The sequence below is a fragment of the Rhea pennata genome, chromosome 1 (genome assembly GCF_028389875.1).
Source record: "Rhea pennata isolate bPtePen1 chromosome 1, bPtePen1.pri, whole genome shotgun sequence".
NCBI lineage: Eukaryota > Metazoa > Chordata > Aves > Rheiformes > Rheidae > Rhea > Rhea pennata.
This window is the reverse complement of record NC_084663.1, coordinates 49,875,115-49,894,580: the sequence shown is the minus strand read 5'-3', so window position 1 is coordinate 49,894,580 and position 19,466 is coordinate 49,875,115. Positions and strand designations below refer to the sequence as shown.

Below are 19,466 nucleotides of genomic sequence, written 5' to 3'. Positions count from 1 at the left end.
ACCCAGTTCTGAGCCCTGGGGGACGCCTCTAGCCACAGGCCTCCAACTAGACTCCACACCACTGATGACGACCCTCTGAGCTCTGTCTTTCAGCCAGCTCTCAATCCACCTCACTGTCCACTTGTCTAACCCACACTTCCTGAGCTTATCTAAGGGGATGTTATGGGAGACAGTGTCGAAAGCCTTGCTGAAGTCAAGGGACACAATGTCCACTGCTCTCCCCTCATCTACCCAGCCAGTCATTCCATCACAGAAGGCTATCAGATTGGTTAAGCAGGATTTCCCCTTGCTGAATCCGTGCTGGCTACTCCTGATCATCTTCTTTTCCTCCATATGCTTGGGCATGACATCCAGAATGAGCAGTTCCATCACCTTTCCAGGGACGGAGGTGAGGCTGATGGGCCTATAGTTTCCTGGGTCCTCCTTCTTGCCCTTTTTGAAGACTGGAGTGACACTGGCTTTCTTCCAGTCCTCAGGCACCTCTCCAGTTCTCCATGACTTTTCAAAGATGATGGAGAGCGGCCTGGCAACAGCATCTGCCAGCTCCCTCAGTACCCATGGGTGCATCCCATTATTAATTTTTCATACTTATTTGCAGGTTTCTTGCCTGTTACTGGCTAAAGGTGAAGTTTTGCAATGATCCTTCTATCATCAAAGGAACTACATGGTGTTCTCTTTCAGGGACTCTATCTTCCACAGAGGTTGATATTTACTCAATTACTTCGTATATTTGGCTATCACCAGCTTTCAGAACTTGAAAGACTGTGGTGATTCTGTTACTGGCTGAACAACCTAACTTGTCAGTTGCCTGCTGGACTGTGTTCTAAAGTGTTAGAAGTCTTTGTATAAATTAATATTTCTAGAAAACAAATACAGCATCTAATGAAGCATCCCCAGGTGAATAAAGGAGATCCCTAGACTCTGAATGGAGGAGAGGTGCCTCTCTGCTGTAACTAGAATAAGTCTTCAGGACTTTAGGGGGTACAGAATAGCAAAAGAAAAGTAGAATAAGGTAGAATCTGTCACAGGTTTGGATGTATGCCTTTTATTTATTTATTTATTTATTTATTTATTTATTTATTTATTTATTTTAAACATTTCTCTCTTGGTAGGAAGTTTGCTGTTATTGACCATACCCAAGACTACTTTTACCAAAATACCATGTAGTATTGACATTAAGGCAGGAAATCTTTCCTGATCTCAATTTCATTTCAAACCAGGAAATTTGTTGGTACTGCTTTGCATGTATGACCTCACACTTGCTTGTGAAAGATTGTACTGAGATAGCTTTTTTTTTTTTTTTTTTTTTTTTTCCTTAGAGGCTAAAAATAATGTGTTTTACAAGGAACTGATCTGGTATTATTCATTTTGTCAATTGGTAAATTTGGCAATTTACCTCAACATCTTTGTTGCTTCTGTCAGTAAAATGTGACATTCTAAGTGCTTCTTTTATCTTTGCAGAATGTTCTTAGTTAGCTAATATCACATTTCTTTGCTTCTGTAACTATCGTTGAAAAAGTTTTTACAAAGACATAGAGAATTGAACAGAATTCCTAAAATCATACTTGAAATATTTTATTGTTGGTTGACATATCGCAGTAAAAATAAAGGAGTATGACTGGTTACTTACAGCTTTTTGTCTTAAGGTGCTAACTCCTCAAAAATTGGAATTGTTAAGAGCACAAATACATCAGGAATTGGAATCTCCTATGAGAGAACGTTTTAAGAAGCTAGAAAATGTAAGTGATAAATATTTAAATTTGTTTCATTTAGAGTAGTGACCATCAATTTATAATTGTTCCTCACAGTAGGAATGTTAGGAAATCAAAACTGAAGTTGGCAAGAGGAGGAAACTATGACAATCCTCATCTGGTACTGGTCAGTGCTGTTACTCCAATTAGTGAAGATTGAAACCCTAGAAAAGGGAGAAGGAGGGATTCAGTTGAAGAAGTATAACTTCTAAAATGATAGGAATACTGAATAGACATTTGAGGAAATAAATCTCAATCCTTCTCTAATTGAGTCTATTTGTTTTATTGCCTAACATAGGAAGTGGAAAAATATAGAACAGAATATAACAAACTTCGTTATGAACATACCTTTCTGAAATCAGAATTTGAACATCAAAAGGAAGAGCATGCACGTATTTTGGAGGAGAAGAAAATAAAATATGAGACTGAGGTATGTGAGATGTTATGGTAGCTTAATGTGTATCTGATGGCAAAGTTACCTGAACCCTGTGAAAATGGTACTTGGTACTTTGATGAGTTGTCAATTTGACATAATTTCATAATGTAGTGTTTGTTTCTGTTCTCTTAATTCTCAAAACACTTTTATGACTTAGCCTAAAGCTATCTCTGCAGGTTTATTCAGTGATGTGTTGTAGTATCATTTGTGCTGTTGTAAGTAAGAAAAGACTTTCTTTTGATAAATGACAGCCGGTAGCTTTGCTTAAGTGCTTTTTTAAAAGCACATTTGAGGTAGAATTTGAGACATTACACTAATCTGAAATTAATAGGTTATCTGAACAACTGATGTAAAGTTAGATTTTAAATTACTTACGTAGCAACTAATTCAACAGGAAGGCAGTAAAAGATATTCTTAATGCCAGACAAGGGTAAATTTTGAAATTAAGTTGGATTGTGACAGTGGTGGTCAAAAGGATGGTGAAAATTTTGCGAATTATGTTTAAGTTATATTAACTTCTGGATAAGTCATTCATAATTTTTTTGATTCAGAATTGGACTTGCAAAAGTACAGCTAAATAAATTGCCAACTTATGTATGTTTTAAATTTATGCAAAATATAAATGAAAATTGCATATATTATTTGCATATTTCATTTAAGCATTTGTCTCAGAGCCCATGCCAAGATGCCAGATTTGAATACATTAGTCCAAACACGAGACACAAATCAAAAGCAATCATTGCTTTCAAAATCGATCCAAAATCACAAATGCAGCACATTAAAAACAGAACAGTCTTCCTTCCCAAAGCTAACCCTGGGTGCTGCTTTAAAATCTGCCTCTCTTGTGGGCTTGCTGGACTTGTGCTCATTCAGCAACTGACTCACACAATTGCAGAGAATGGGATTACCTTGAGTTCAGGGCACAATGTGTCCTGGGTCCTCTCTCTCAGAGCCACATCTGAATATGACAAATGCTAAAGCTTTTGCAGCTTTCTTAACCTCCCACACCGTTTGGCACAGAAAGACTACAGAAACATCATAATTCTAAGTGATGGCTTGGGCATATCATGCAGTAATTCTTGCATCTCAGCATAAAAGGGATTTGGAGGGATTCTGCTACAGAATTTGGCTTTTCTCCTTAGAGGTCATTGATGGAACTTTTTTTAAAAGCACAGTGCTGCCAATCAGAGTTTAGAATATAGTTTCCAAATATCGAGAGAACGAATCTCTTTCAGACCTTGCTTTCTCACTCTTTCACCCCTAATCCTCACCTTATATTCAGTCCACATAACTTGTTCTGAAACATTGAGAACTGTGTATTTAGAATATGTTAATTAGTTATAATTTCAAGATTAGTTCATGCCTATTTTACTGATTTGTAACAGCAGGAGCTTTTTTATTGCTTTGTTTTGCAAATCACATTAGCTATGCTTGAGCTACTGGCAGGTTTGAGTACTATTGTAACTGTAGAATTCTAGAATTATAATTTAGGTTGGAAGGGATCTTCATAGATCTAGTCCAACTCTCTGCTCAGAAGAGGTCTAATTATATCAGGTTACTCAGAGCTATGTCCCATAAAATCTTGAATATCTCCAAGAATGGATATTCGACAATCTCTCTGGGCAACTTGTTCCAGTATTTAACCACTCACAGTTTTTTTAAAAAATCCTAATATCTAATTGGATGTTCCATGTTCCAACTTGTGTCCGTTGTCTGTCTTCCTATCACTGTGAACCTCTAAGAAGTGTCTAGATTCATCTTCTCTGTATCCTCTGATCAGGCAGTTGTAGAAAGCAGTAAGGTCACCCCGAGTCTTCTCTTCTCTAAGATGAACAGGCCTGATTCTTTCAGGCTGCCCTCATATGTTATGTTCTCTAACCCCTGACCATTTTGGTTGCCCTCTGCTGGACATGCTCCAATGTGCCAATATCCTTCATTTATTGGACGTAATACTCCAGATGTGGTCTTACAAGTGCTGGAAAGAAGGGGAAGATCACTTCTCTGGGCCTATTGGCTATGCTTCTGCCAATGTATCCCAGGATGCAGTTGGCCTTCTTTGCTCCAAGGGCATAATGCTGATCCATGTTCAGCTTGGGATCCCCCCTGGATCCCTTTCTGTGGAGCTGCTTTCTAGACAGTCAGCCCCAGCTAGTACTGTTGTGCCAGGTTACTTTGTCCTGGTTGCATGACTTTGTACATGCTCTTATTGAACTTCAAGAGGTTCCAGCCAGCCCATTTATCCAGACTGTCCAGATCCCTCTGAATAGCGGTTCTACTCTCCAGCATATTGACTGTTCCCGCCAATTTGATGTCATCCACAAATTTACTGAGAGTGCACTCCATCCTGTCATCCAGGTCATTAATGAATACATCAAACAGTATTGGACCCAGTACTGATTTCTGAGGGACCCTACTATTTACAATCCATCAGCTGGACTTTGCACCACTGATCATAACTCTTTGAGCCTGGCAGTGCAGTCAAGCTTCTATCCAATTTATCATCCACTTATCCAACTCATATCTTATCAGTCTGGTAATAAAGAGACCTATGGGAAATTGTATCAAAAATCTTGCTAAAATTAAAGTATACAACATTCACTGCCCTCTCCTTGTCCAAAGCACCACTCACTTCATCCTAGAAAGCAGAAAAGTGGAGTAAGTCATGATTTCCCCTCAGTAAACCCTACTTCCAATCACATTCTTGTCTTTTGTGTGTTTAGAAATGGCTTTTAGGAGGATTTGCCAGGGACTGAGGTGAAGCTGGCTAGCCTGTTAGTTACCTGGATCCTCCTTCTTGACCTTCTTGCCTTTCTTGATGATGGGTGTGGTGTCTGCCTTTTTCCAGTCATCAGGAGCCTTCCTCATCTGTCATGACTTTCACAAGGCTGTTTTCTGTTATATTTGAATGGCATCACCCAGCTCCTTCAACATCCTTGGATGTATTCCATCTGGTCCCATAGACTTGTGTATGTCCAAGTGAGTTAAATGATCGCTAACTCTTTCTTCCTTTACTGTGGGTGGTACTTCCACGGACTCCGTTAGGAGGCTCAGAGACCTGGGAGGCTTGAGGACAAGCCTCATCAGTGAAAACTGAGGGAAAAAAGACAATAAGTAACAGGACTTTTGATTATCCTATTCTAAGTAAGAAAACAAATACAAATATAATTTCTTTCTTTTTTTAAAAAAAAATGCACATTGCTCTTCTTTCCAGAATATTTGTTACTGTCTGTCAGCTAACTAATGTAGAGCTTTATATTTTCCAATTAATAACTATCAGATAACAAGGCTGGATAAAGATAAAGAAGAACTCCATAATCAGCTGCTTAGTGTTGATCCCACAAGGGACAGTAAACGCGTGGAGGTACTCTCCAGAGAAAAGGCACAACTACATCAGAAATTAAAAGGCTTAGAAGCAGAAGTAGCAGAACTAAGAGCAGAAAGAGACAACTGTGGTGTACAGGCAGAAAATGTTCAAAGAGTACAAGTACGACAATTAGCTGAGATGCAGACTCTGGCAAGATCTCTAGAGGTAAGATTGTTTTTTTGTTTGTTCTTTCTTTTGTCTCCTTGTAGAGTGTAGTGAAAGTAACACTTGGCCTGATGAAGCTATTGCTGAAACACTGGTAATTTTGCCATTGATTCTACAAGAGAAGACAAAATCGCAGATTTTGCAATTTCAGGTTTAAATACAAATTTTAACTATTTTAGGTGTCATGAACTGCCAAAATCAACCCTTTGATACTTTAGTAAATCGCAAGGTCTTGAGCCTGTAATATTAGCAATAGTTACATTTTATTTTCTCTCCATAAAGTTCGTTCTTCAGTTAGTATAACTACATAGGTCAACATACGACAACTTATGAGCACCGCTTACTGCATACCTGTGTTTAGATCCCAGCAGTTTATTGATACAAACGCTTGCTGCTTCCTAAGCAAGTCTAATTACCTCTGCCTCTTAAACTGAGGATGTGTGTGATTCTGTGCAGGCAGTGTTAGAAAAAATAGTTGTTACTTTAGAGTAAAATAATTTCTTGTATTGGAGCATACTGTCCAGCAAAGATTAATATTTTGCTATATATATGATGTTAGTAATGTCTGGAAGGGCAAATCAGTTGAACCATACAGATGAATACTCTGTTTCAAAAAATCTTACAAATACCTTCTTTATTCAAGGCAGAAAAGAAGTCAGCTGAACAACAGATTGATCGCGTTGAGAAAGAACTCCAAATAAGTCACGAGCAAAACATTCATTTAACCAGTAAACTTCACAAATCTGAACGAGAAGTTAATTCCTTAGCTGCTAAAGTAGGTGCTTTTTCGATACGCTTTTTTTTTCTGTCTGTATTTTATATTAAGAATAAATTAACATTTTTTTGTGATGTGAATTGAAGTAGACTTTTTTTTTTCATTTTCAGTTGGTAGATCCAGAATATGTGATTTTACAGGAAAAATATCATCTCTAAAAGTATTTCTAGAGATTGAGATTATATCCTCTTAATTTCATTTTCTGGATTTTTTTTTTTCCTAAACAGAAAAGTGCTTGAAGAGATGTACTTACATTCATGTTTTTATTACTCGTGAAGATAGTCTTATTTGATGGAAACAACCTTTAATCTTTCAAAGAGTGCAATGGAACTTGAAAAAAATATATGTATATATTTATTCAAGATATGGCTTCTGGAGTAAAAAATATATTCTGAATGTGCTGCATTACCTACAGGAAGCAATATGCATTAGAATCACCTGCTGAGATTTAGATTCTATTAGAAGCAGGATAGTTGTATTAGTGTAGCATCCTACTTGGGCTAATGCCAGTGTAGTTGTTGGAAATGTTTCTGTACAGCACTGATAGCAAGTTTAATCCTCTGTGTTTTCTCACTCTTCTGGAGTGGTTTTAGGTATTTCTGAACTGACCATAAATTCAGTAATTTTGGTCCTGTATACCTGATTGAATGCAGGACTGTTTTAACCTCTGGACTGACTTAAAGCTATCCTGCATTTCTGAATATACTTTCCACAATAACTCTGACATGCACTTTGTGTGGGTATGACAATCAATATTGGCAGAATATGCCTCAGAAAAGATATATTATAAGAAATGTACTGTAATTTCTTCCATAGTTCATCCTTAACAGTTTTAGAAGTCATTCAAAACAGGCTTTACAGTACTCAGATCTAGTAATTTATAAGTGTGGAGTATTTCAATTTTTTTCCTGAATCCAAGGAAGTTCTAGCTTACCATGAGAATAGGATGTAACTTACCAATATTATAAACCTGTTTAGTCTAACATGCTTGTCTAGCATGAAAAATAAATGGAAGGTAGATTCATGGATAAGAAAATAATCCCTATGTATGTTAATTTTATAAGTTTTTTTTTTTTTTTTTTTTTTGTTAAGCCTTTTTTATCAGAAACCTTTCGAATATATATTATAGGTGGTCACAGCTTTGACATTGTATTAACTGCTGTTCTATGCTTGCCTCCAGAAGTAGGAGAAAATTAAAATACTCAGTGATGTTTCTTGAAGGAGAGAGGAGTAGAAACTCATTACTATGTACCATTTCCCTCCCCACTTTTTCTGCACCAGCTCAGTCTTACTCCTGAGCACAAGTGTACACATTTATCTTCTGGATTTTGTGCCTTTAAAAAGACACTTCAAATTTTGCAGGTGGCCCTGGAATGTTCTCAACTTCATATTTAAGCAACCAAATCCACAGTGTAGTTGCTTAATAATCTACTGTGTCATTCTTAACCTTTTGCCACTTGTATATGCTAGCAGGTTGTAATTACATTTGTCACTGCGAATGGATTTTCATTATAAGTGCTTTCCTCTAGGTATTTAATTCTCATTGACCGTGTAATTACTGTGTAGAAATGCCTAAACTATAGAAAGTTTCCATGCAAGCAGTAATTGTCTTTGATGATTTGATGTTCTTAAAACTGCTGCTTTTATGAGGCAATGCATATCACAGTTGTAGAGAAGAATTTGATTTAAAATGCACTTTAAAACTATGATGACCTGTATATTGGGATAGTAGTGTAGCACTCCAGGATGTTGAGAGGGCTATACATATTAACAAATGGAAATGACTTAGAGAAATACTGAGGCCTGGTTTTGCATATCGCTTTAGGGAGATTACATCTAACTTTATTCTAGCCTGATTCTAGCTTGATTCTGTAAAATGTGTAGTATTTGCTCAAAAAACAAATTTTCATAGGCAATCCTGTGCGTTTGTGCATGTATTACCAAGGCTTTTTAAAAGAATAATCTTTCCAATCTGTAACTTGTTATCACTGGCTGCCTAAGTATGGAGTACCTGCTCATTGTCAGACAGCCTGGTTCCTGGAACGTGTATTGTCTTTGATTGCTTTTTTTTTTTTTTTTTAAATCAGGGAATATACAAAACTTACATTTTAAGATGATCAGCAATTCATTTATGAATTGTCTGTGTCTGACTTGGGGAATTAATGAAAACTTTTAGTAGCACTGAATATGATTTGGGGAATCAGATCATGTCAATTAGCTTTAGTGGTATAGATGTACAATGGTACAGGTGTACAGATGTATAATCATTAAAATGACCTACAGGAGTGGATATTCTGGAATGATTTTCAGGAAAGCAGTGGATGAAAAAAAAATTTTTTAATGTATATTTAGAATAAGCATATTCTATCATTATTTAGCAGTTTTTCCTGTTAGCAAAGTAACACGTGAAAAGCAAACAGTAAAGCTGCTAATATATATTTTTATTTTCATTTGATTTGGTTTTATTTTCTAATTCATAGGTAGAAGAACTTAAACATTCACATAAATTAGAAGTAACAAATGTCAAACTGGAGGCAGCAAGAACAAAGAGTGAGGTAGAAAGAGAGCGAAACAGAATTCAAAGCGAAATGGATGGTAAAACGTGCAATTAATTTTTAATGGTTTCTTTTATAACTTTCAGTTAGAACAATATTACAATTATTTTGCCTCTAAATGTCCCCCAGCAATCTTAACTTCTTCAGGTTCAGATGGTCTGAAAATTCAGTTTGCTATATAATTATTGTATCATTTGATTTACTAGGAAAAGAAGAACAATTACAGAACAATTTGCAGTTATGTAAATTAGTGAATTTGTGATACAATTTGTACATAATCTGTTTCAGATCATGTACTTTACAGGTTAATTTAAGAAAAAATATTGCCAAATTTTTCAGTCTTTCACTTTACTTGAAACCTTAACTTATCTAGGACTTCAGTGGTTATTTTGTACTCTGATTTTGCATCCATGGAACTGACAACGATCAAGCAAGCTGCTCATCTGAAACAAAATATAGATTCTAGTTCATTCTTTGAAGAAAATAGGCAATGGTGTAGGCTACCTAATTCAAAGCTGAGCCTGTAGGCAACCTGAAATAACTTTCCAGAGTTAAACTAGTACTAGTATTCTAGTACTGGTTATATGCTGATGATCTAAATGAATACACAGCTTTTAAGTGGACCATCCTCAATGTGTGAGTCTGTGCCATATTCCCAAAATGGTGCTGTCATCTTCCAGGAGTAGTTGCTTTTGTTCACTTATTGAACATTTAGTTCCCTGAGAGCATCTAAAAAATGTCGATTTCTGTATCGAAAAAGTGTGTTCTGTACATACTTTCGTAATACCTTGCAAACTAAAAATGTTGGGGCATATAAAATACAAAACTAAATGCAAACAAGATTTATTTTAAATTTCACAAAATCATCTACCTTTAAGCTAACTTAAAGTTGCAGTGGAATCCAATTTTTATCACTGAATTAGCTAAATAACTAGCAGTCATTGCTATAGAGTGTTGTTCTATTTGCTAGTGAGCATAGAAGCCATGGTTACGTTTTTTTTCATTTGCATCTTTAGTTACCACATATAGAGTCACAACTTTCAGAATTGCTTCATTTGGTAATATTTCTCAGTTTTCTCAAGTTTGTGGAGCTGTTTTTTGAGTTTTTTATTTTTAATGGTAATACAATCCCTCAAATTCATAACTGATGTTACGTGTAAATGTTATTGATGTTCTCTCCATTTTCATTGCATGTGAGTGGATGAAAATAGGAGATTTGCTGTAGGCCAGTTACTGCAGTTTCATTAGTCAACTGGTTATTCGTTTCCACAAACTTCTTCTCATCTTCTGTGAAAATAACACATTTTCTGCCTTAACCTTTTCATAGCTATGGTAGAACATTTTTATTCAGAGGCATAACTGCTTAGCAGAAATTGTTTTGGACCTTAAATCTAAATAATACCAACTGTTTATTTGCATTTTTAAAAATAATAAGCCTGTGTAGACAGAAGTTCCAGTGTAATAGTTGCTTTTCAAAAGTTTTCTGACATGTTGCTGTTACACAAAAACAAGGCTTAGTCTATTTTGGTTTTTTTCCCCCCTCACATGTTGGAATATGAATTGTGAATTTCAGCTCCCTTTTATTAGTGTATAATGTTATTTAATTTTGGGTTCCATCATGTTGATATCAATAATGGTATTTTAACTTTTTTAACATATAATGCAGGATTGTTGTCAGACAATGAAATTCTTAAAGCAGCTGTTGAACGTCATAAGGTGCTTTTAGTTGAAAAGGATCGGGAGCTAATTCGTAAAGTGCAAGCTGCGAAAGAGGAAGTTTTTGAAAAAATTGCAGCATTACAGGATGAAAAGTATGTTTGTTGATTTATTGCTCAACTTCTAAAAGGGCTGGGGGAGACTGTTTTGAGTAATTTATTTAAGTATTCTTAGCAACTAAACTCTTTTGTTGGCACTTGTCTTTGTCCTGGTTCTTGTGTAAAAATTGAATGCTATCTCAGACTAGAACTTGAGAACAGGTTAGCTGATCTAGAGAAGATGAAAGCCGAACAAGATACTTGGAGGCAATCTGAAAAGGATCAGTATGAAGAGAAACTACGTGTTGCACAGATGGCAGAAGAATCTAGCAAAAAAGAACTTCAGCGATTGCGGTAGTGTGGCTTTTCTAACCTTGATACAAATTTCACAAAGGTTTTTCTCCTAATTTCTTTACAGTAGTCAGTATAGAGGATTATTATTTATAGGTACATAAATGTTCATTATAGTAAATGAAACAAAATTATCTTCTGTAAAGAAAAAAACATGCCATTTTTAAAAGTAATAAATTTTAGAAGTTTGGAAGAAAAACTTTCTGCTTTTAATAAACATTTTAAAGAAATAACTGTATCATAAAATTGACTCCATATTGGCTGCTGGCATAGCCCATTTCTCTTCCCACAGTGGACTAACATCAGCAATTGGTAAACCAAAACTGTAATATGAGATCTCTTTGAGTGGGTTATTATAATACTCAGTGAAGTTGTTTTGCTCTTTTCATCATACTGACCTTCATACAAATGGTATACTGAAAATCATACTCCAAAAGCAAACAAATCAGTGTATTTCTTACTCCTATATAAATTCTAGCTATCAATAAAAACAGGCCTTTAAATCATTATTTAGTAAATTGAAAGACTGATAAATATTTATGCAATATATTCTATTGTCAGACTAAATTGTCTGAATTTCTAACAGCTATATTTCAATTAGATAAAAGTAAGGATGTTGTATACAATTTTAGATTAAAAATTCAACAGCAAGCTATTCAGACAGAGGAGTTGGAAGAGAAGAAAACTGAAGCTGCTGATCTAAAACAGGTAGGGGTTTATTGCATTGTAATGTTTTACAGAGAAATTCCATCTTTCTTGCAGTTCCCAAATCCAATGTTTGAAGATTAGATTGAATTTTTAAGACTTTTCTTCCTGAGGGACAGTATGTGTACAACAGATAAGTATTAAGAAATCACATATGCTTTCTAGACCTGTGTAAATGGACTACAGCTTTTGCTCCGTGCATTTTGTGGATACCAAGGATTTCAAAGCTGAATGTTTATAGACTGGCATATTGAACATGGTTATGCACTATTTAACTGGAGATTCAGTTGCCATGGAGATTTATAAATTGTTTCTATGTAATGCTTTGCATTTAGACTGAACCTCTCCTCTGAGCTTCAAGTGCTTAGCAGTTGTTTCATAAAAGAATAAACTAGTCTAAAGAGGTATATTTCCATTGCAAAGTAAATTGATGACTGTGTTGGAAATAAAATCTTATTTTCTTAACTCCTGCTTCCCTATACTGTTACTTAGTAGGTAAGAATGTAGCTGTACATCAAAGAAGTCTGCAACACAAGCTGTATGCACTTGAAGTTCAAGGCAATATACTTTTTCTCCAGAAATTAGGAGATGGGGCATCTGTGAGTGTATGTGTGCAGGGGGGAAAATGAAAGGAAAATAGTTGTCATCTCTGTGTGCTGACCATGGAATGTGTACTTATAAGACACTTCATGGTTATTTGCTCTTCCAAACCAACTGGTTCAACCACCAAGCTGTCCAACGTCTAGAATCAGCATTGTGCATTATGAGAGAGAAGAGTCTATGTAGCTCCAAAGCTCATCTGCTCTATCTGGTGTGGTGATCTAGTGCTGTACAGCTCTGGGACATCATGTAGGAAGCCTTAGGTCCTAGGGAACACATCAGAGACTAATGACTTATGCCTCCCTTTCTCATTTTAACCGCAATAGAAAATTTTTCCTTGTCTAGTGATTTACTCTAAAGCTTCTGGAGAAGCTGTTGAGTAAGGAAAAAGGGATCAAGTAACAAAGGCTTATCAAAACCTAATTTCCCAGAATTAATTGTTAATTATTCATGTATCTTCTCAAATGAAAACTTACATTTCTTTGTAGCAAATTCATGACTTGCAGCTCCAAGTTGCCGCACTTTCTCAATCAGAAAATGATTTGCTGGATTCCAAGCAAAAGCTGAAAGAAATGATAGAAAGATTAAAACAAGAATATCAAAATGCAAGAAGTCAAGCAGAAAAGGCTCAACTGGAAACAGAGAAGTAAATTTTTTCTTTCTTTTTTTTTGTCTTTACTTTTTCTTTTTGTATTACTGAATTGCTTTCATGTAGATTACTAACTGTGGACTGTAGATTCTGAATAAGGTCTGAAATGAGACATGAACAGGAAATATAGAGCAATTGTAGAGAATGGTTATACCTTCTGGTATGTGGCATATATAAAAACTTTACTAGTGGTAACTTCAAAAATAGGAGGGTTTTTTGTTCTTGTCTGTTGCAAATAATTGTTGACTAATGAAATACACCATGTCTATAAAATGAGATCCTGCTTCTATTGAAGTGAATGCCAAACTTCTGTTAGTTTAAATGGATCCAGAGTTTGACACACAGTTCTTGTAAGAGTGCACACAGTTCTTGTGTGTTTCATGTAAAGGGGAAAAATTAAAAAGAAAGGTAGAAATAAAGGGGAAAAAAGTTTAAACATTGAATTATGCTTTAAAAAGGTTTTGGGAACTGAGTCTGTGTATATACTGTTTTTTTCACCTTCATCAGATCCTTTTAGCTGATAAGAGGGAAATAAAAGCTTTTGGGAGCATCTTCAAGTTGCCCCCATTAAGTGAAAAATCTAATCAATTTAATGATGAATGATTTTTTTCAGTCTTTCCATAACTGTATGAGCTCTACCATATACAATCAAAATATGGTAACAAACACTGAAGAAAACCAAATATTGTTCAGGACTAGTACAGTAATGATTGCTTTCGTGGAATTTAAAGATTCATTTGTCAGTTTGGTTTGAAGTGACTGTTCAATATTTCATAGCAAAATAACCAAATACATGTTTAAGTTTTACTAGATTGTTGTGTGTAATAGATTTTTAAGAAAGTCGTTGTCCCAGATCAAATAGAAAACTTCCAAGAGATGTAATATGACATTTTTGTTTTAACTTTGTGTTTGCTACAAAGTGCTACTGCTGTGATAAAGCTGGTTGCACTGACATCATTAGTCTGAGTATTGCTTTTCAGTTTAATAATTGAGTAGATTATTGCATTTGGACCACACAGAAAGTTCAGCTGGTAGTAGTATGTTAAATACATTGGATATTTACTGTAGAAAGAGGTATTAATATTCTGAGTGAGATAATCACTGTCACAGACCTTTTAAAATAATGTAAATGGGCTATAGGCCCTTTCGCCAGAGAGGAACAGGTTTTCTTGGGGAAACTAGTGGAAGGAACTTGGCAATCTTCTAAGAACATTTTATAAATATGTAGATAATGGGAGATGCATCAAGACTGATGCTGCAGAAATAGAGAATTTTTGCAGCCTACAGGTAAGTGCTCCTGGTCTGCCCTACTCTTACACTGGGAGCCTTGGCACCTGTCTCAGTTCTTTTTCTGACTCTGTGAGGAGCACCCAACTTTCCTGCTCAGTTCAGTATTGGTACAAGTTTGAACTCCAAGGGTTAAGCCTCACCAAAGCTTAGGTTGACTCAAAGAGGAAGTGAAATAAGGACCAAAAGATAAGAAAGATAAACAGCTTAAGATAAGTTAAAATAATGCTATCTGGGCTGTGAGTAGGCAAAGCAACTGCCTGCTTGGGTGTGTCTGGCTTAGGCTTGGAAACAAAAATCTGAAATGAGGAAAGGGTTAAAGATAAACTAAGAGACTGCTATAGATGAGAGATAGCCCAGGTAGGCACTTGTTAAGCATTTCAGGAACAGTATTAGGTCTCTGTTGGGACATTTTTAACTCCTGTGTCAATTGAATTTCTTCTGATGTCAAGCAGTGCTTTTGGATAAAATTCCTGCATAATAATAGTTATTTACAGTTAACAGCAAAGTACAAACCCCACTGGATCTACTAGAAAAGTTGTGATGGGTACCAAGTGGGCCAGGATTCTGGTTCTGATTTGAGAGCAGATGACTTGTAATATTGCAGAGAGGGTTAAAGGGTGTTTGGTGAGAAACTTATGGAGATATATTTAGAGTCCCTGCAGAGGAACTGCATCAGCCCAAGACTGGAGTAGTATGGATGCACTGACACCAATCTCCAGACTGGATTTAAAAACTACACAGAATCTTGTAATATGATTTTTATGTGGGATTATACTTAAAGATGTAGTTGGCCCTTCCTTACCCAGATGCAACACAGGTAGCCCAGACAAACAGGACTGAAAAGAGAAACTGGGTCCTTTGCAAGTTACATGGCAAAGAATACAGCCTAATTTTAAGATGTTTTAACTGCACAAAGTTCCAAAGAAATGCCATGTGTTACTTTTGGTTTGCATTCAGTTGGTATGTTGGTGAGGAACTGGATCAGTGGGAGCTTCCTATTGTGTTGGTGTTTATTCTGGTCAGGATCATATATTAGTGAGGTTTGTACTTCTCTAATTCAAGAGAGTAATAGCCCACTTACGGCAGCAACCTAATTTTGTGTCTTATTTTCCAAACAGAGAAGATAGCTGTCAGCTTTTCTGACAACTGATGTTTGGCGTAAGCTTTAGTTGTCTACTCTTGTGTTCCAGTGTAATTAATTGATATGAATTTAGAACTTTTCTCAGGACTGTGTGGCAACATGCCAACCTAAGAAACAGTCTACAATTAGCCTGCTATTGGAATCGGTTTTCAAAATTTGCCACTCATAGTTGAACAAAACCAATGATGATGTTAATACAAACATTCAAATTTGGTGGATCTTGAGCACAATCAAATTTAAATCAGATGCTTCAAATATGTAAGCCAGAAGCTGTAAAAAGAAATATCTATTTCTGTAGCTCTAAGAAAATAATCCAAAGCACTGTTTTGTCTATATAACTTCTTAATCTCTTTACTTGACTTTTCTAAGGACTTTAGAATACAAACGTATCGAATGGCTGGAAGAGAAGCATGAACTTACTCAGCGTATCACAGAAAGAGAAGAGAAATATAACCAAGTGAAGAACAAGCTATGTCGAGCTGCTGTTGCTCAAAAAAAGGCATGTTGACTCTTCCTTTATGAATGAGGCAACTTACAAAAAGCTTAGCTTTATTTTGGGCAGCTAGAATTGTTTTAAGGGTTTATTTGCAATCTATTATAGATAATAAAATAATCAGGTTCTTCAAGATTAGCATTGAAATAGGTTGAAGTGACATGTAAAAGACCAACAACTTTGTTGAAATGTCATCAAAGATTTTGTGAGTTTTCTTGTGCATATATAGTTAACTTTAAGAGGTGGACTCTTCCTTACTTAGGATGATGTTTTGGATACCAGCTGGTCTCATTTTTCTTGATTTTGTGTGCCCCATCTATTTTGTGTCGCAGTATGGTACCCATCATGGAATATTAAAATTTTATGTCTTCTCCTAAGCTTGCTTTATAGGAAATAGCTTGAAAAGAAAAGCTGGTTAATTTTTTATAAAAGCCCAAGATTAATGGGCAGTTTCATACATTGGGCATATACAGGTTATGAAAAGAAAGACTAGCTTTTAAGGTTGTTCAGGTTAACATGAGCAAAAAAGAGTCACAGAAGAAAGTATGCATTTTTTGTGAAGTGCTTGTATATAGGTGTGGTCATTTTAAAAATGTAGTTGTCATTCTAAAATACAGTTAGTTTTCCAATGAATGACTTACAGATGTGCATCTTTCAGTCACAGTTCTGGATCATTTCTCATCACTTTTGTTTCCCCTCCTGGGTTTCAGAACCTTCAAACAGTACAGTGCCTCTTCTTAAAAAAGGAAAATCCTAAAAAATGTCACAGCTTGAAACCATGTGCAATATAGATTTAACTTTTACAGGATCTAGTGTATCAGGTATGACTTGGCTTAATTTGAAATGTCTTGTTTGACAGAGAAAGACTCTCAATGATAATAAACACAGGAGGATGCAAGAGAAACTAGAACTTTTGGAAGCCAAGATAGAAGAACTAGAAAAAGAAAATCAGGTGTTAAATAGGTAATAAACTTTGCTTTTTCTTAGCTTATATATCCTTTGAAGGACAATATACATCCAAGATAAGACTTACAGATAAGTATTTTATAAGGTACCTGCCACTTTGTTTGGTAACTGAGGTCCAATTTATTGGCGTTTTCAGTATCAGGTTTCTTCTTTGAAGGGAGTCTATTTATGATGGCTGTGTTTTTGTGGTCAGCTAAGAATTCATAAAACAGCTGCAGGGTTTTCTCTTTTCAGGGAAAATTGGAGAAAGAATATCTGAAGACAGAATAATATAGGTGCAAGACTCCCTACAAAAGAAGGAAGATAGGTTTAAAAAAAAGAGTGCCACAGAGAAGCAGTGTTAGAGTTGGAAGTACAGTATCATAGAATGGTACGGTTGGAAGGGACCTCTGGAGATCATCTAGTCCAACTCTCAGGATAGCCTGTACAGGGATTGAACCCGTGACCTTGGCATTAGTAGCACCACGCTCTAACTAACTGAGCTAAACCTGCCCCCCGAAATAAATAGAAGATAGAAAAGAAGACGACTTCAGAATTGCAAGTGAAACAGGCTAACATCCTCTTTGAAAGACAAGCTCCTGATTTTTTTTCTCTCCATTGAAGAATCTATGGAGGGCTTAATTCAAATAGTTAATACAGCATGGCTCACTACTGCTCACGCTATTAAAATCTTATTTTATTCCCTCTACTGAATAAATTCTAATCCATAATGCAGCAGTTAACTTAAGGTGAAGAGGGACTTTTAGACAGACATTTAGGCAGAAGCATATAAAGAGATCTTGAACCTTCAATTCTTTCTGGTATGTTGTTTTTCTTAAGCATAGTAAACATCAGAGCACTCATGGAGAGGTATACTTATGTGTTGGCGTACTAAATATTTTGAGCATTAAGAAATCTCTTATTTTATAGGCAGAATGTTTCCTATGAAGAATATACACGCCTCCAGAAGAGACTAAAGGACTTGCAACGTAGACACAATGAATTCCGGAGTTTAATTCTGAATCCTAACATACCATCTCTCAATCCTGTCAGTATAATGTCATCGTCTGCCTTGCCTCCTGGGCCTGAGGTGTCCTTTCCCCTTCTTCAGGTGGTGATGTATTACAATAAGTGAAATTAATACAACAAAAGAGGGTATTGAAACAGTAGTAGGCCTTAGTTTTAAGGAAGGAAGATTTGATCTTTGAATAGAGGAAGTAAATTGAGGAATGCTTCCAGTGCTGTTCCCTTCCTCACTATATAAAAACATTCTTGAAAAATAATGATACAGTGCTTCAGAACATAGCAAACAGGCGGTTTTAACTCTATTCTCAATACTTTACCATTTTCTTGAGGGGCTTTGAATGGCTTCTTTTGGACAAGGAAATATCATTGTGTTATTTTCAGACTATGTTTTCACTTCTGAGAGAGAAAATCTCTTAAATTAGGTTGACTAGCATGAAAAATGCCTGTGTGCATTTTTCTTGCTGATGCTATTTGTGATGACGGTCAGAACAACAACCACAGAAATGGTGAAAAAGAATGGAAAAGGGTATTTTGAACTTCACAACTTCACATTTTATTTTAAAATCATTACTAAAAAATGGAAATTATTTTGGTCCCTTGTAAGTGTTGCAAAATGTAACAGAAACACTTTTCTTAATTTCAAGGAGGAGCAACATCAAAGGGAGCTTTCCCTGCTTCGCAAGCGGCTGGAAGAACTAGAAACCACACAAAGAAAACAGCTGCAAGAGCTCGGACCATCAAGAGAGCGAGTAATGGTGGGAGTGTACAAGGACTTAGCTAGAACCAAGAGAGCTGAAGAAGATGATGCACAAAGTGAGGACTCTAAATAAAATGTGCAAACTCTACATACTGTTAGTTTTCAATAGCTTATCTTTTATACATGCTTTTAAAAAATATTTTGCCGAAAACATGCTTGTATGTGCCTGAAAAGTGTAAAACATATCCTGCATCGTTTTGTATGTATTTTTGACAGTAGTAAATTATCAAATATAATGATTCAAAACAAAGCATTCTAAGAGTAACTCATTTTAAAATATCTTTTTATATAAATGATATAAAGTCATCTGGCAATCAAAACATATGGAATAATCTTGTTGCACAAAACTTTTAAAAATGTCTCTCAAGGTTTGGGTTTTGCTGATATTTAAAACGTTAATTAAAGTCAGCTTCTTTGGAAAAATCTTTTACAATATCTTTGACAATATCCTCTTCCCCCTTCAACGTAGAAGTTATTGTAACAATGTGGAGTTTTGCTGGGTTGCCTTATCAGATTTGGATTTTTATTCTTGAAGTTCTCATGCACATAGATGAGATGAAGTGTAATGGAAAAAGTGATGAAATTTTGATTTTCTATTCTTGACAATGTGCCTCTGGTCATTTTACAAATCTTTTTATAACAGGAAGAAGCAATAATCAGGTTCTTAAAACAATGTAGTAGAGATGAAGTATAATAAATTGCCTTCACA

At 35.6% G+C, this 19,466-nt stretch overlaps 1 protein-coding gene across 6 annotated transcripts in view; it reads left to right on the top strand.

Moving 5' to 3' along the window:
• CEP83 (centrosomal protein 83) overlaps nucleotides 1-19,466 on the top strand; it is a 28,153-nt gene extending 8,687 nt beyond the window's left edge. For 2 of the 6 annotated variants that reach the window (XM_062568261.1, XM_062568253.1), the window contains exons 5-17: nucleotides 1,647-1,739; nucleotides 2,050-2,181; nucleotides 5,465-5,716; nucleotides 6,360-6,495; nucleotides 8,976-9,086; nucleotides 10,713-10,857; nucleotides 11,005-11,154; nucleotides 11,784-11,859; nucleotides 12,945-13,102; nucleotides 15,906-16,035; nucleotides 16,889-16,992; nucleotides 17,905-18,085; nucleotides 18,645-19,466. In XM_062568261.1, coding sequence (XP_062424245.1) covers nucleotides 1,647-1,739; nucleotides 2,050-2,181; nucleotides 5,465-5,716; nucleotides 6,360-6,495; nucleotides 8,976-9,086; nucleotides 10,713-10,857; nucleotides 11,005-11,154; nucleotides 11,784-11,859; nucleotides 12,945-13,102; nucleotides 15,906-16,035; nucleotides 16,889-16,992; nucleotides 17,905-18,085; nucleotides 18,645-18,830 — 1,854 coding nt within the window. In that variant the 3' untranslated portion in view covers nucleotides 18,831-19,466. Of the gene's footprint in view, nucleotides 1-1,646; nucleotides 1,740-2,049; nucleotides 2,182-5,464; nucleotides 5,717-6,359; nucleotides 6,496-8,975; nucleotides 9,087-10,712; nucleotides 10,858-11,004; nucleotides 11,305-11,783; nucleotides 11,860-12,944; nucleotides 13,103-15,905; nucleotides 16,036-16,888; nucleotides 16,993-17,904; nucleotides 18,086-18,644 lie in introns of those variants that run through there. The other 4 variants (XM_062568271.1, XM_062568282.1, XM_062568293.1 and 1 more) reach the window with 4 other exon arrangements.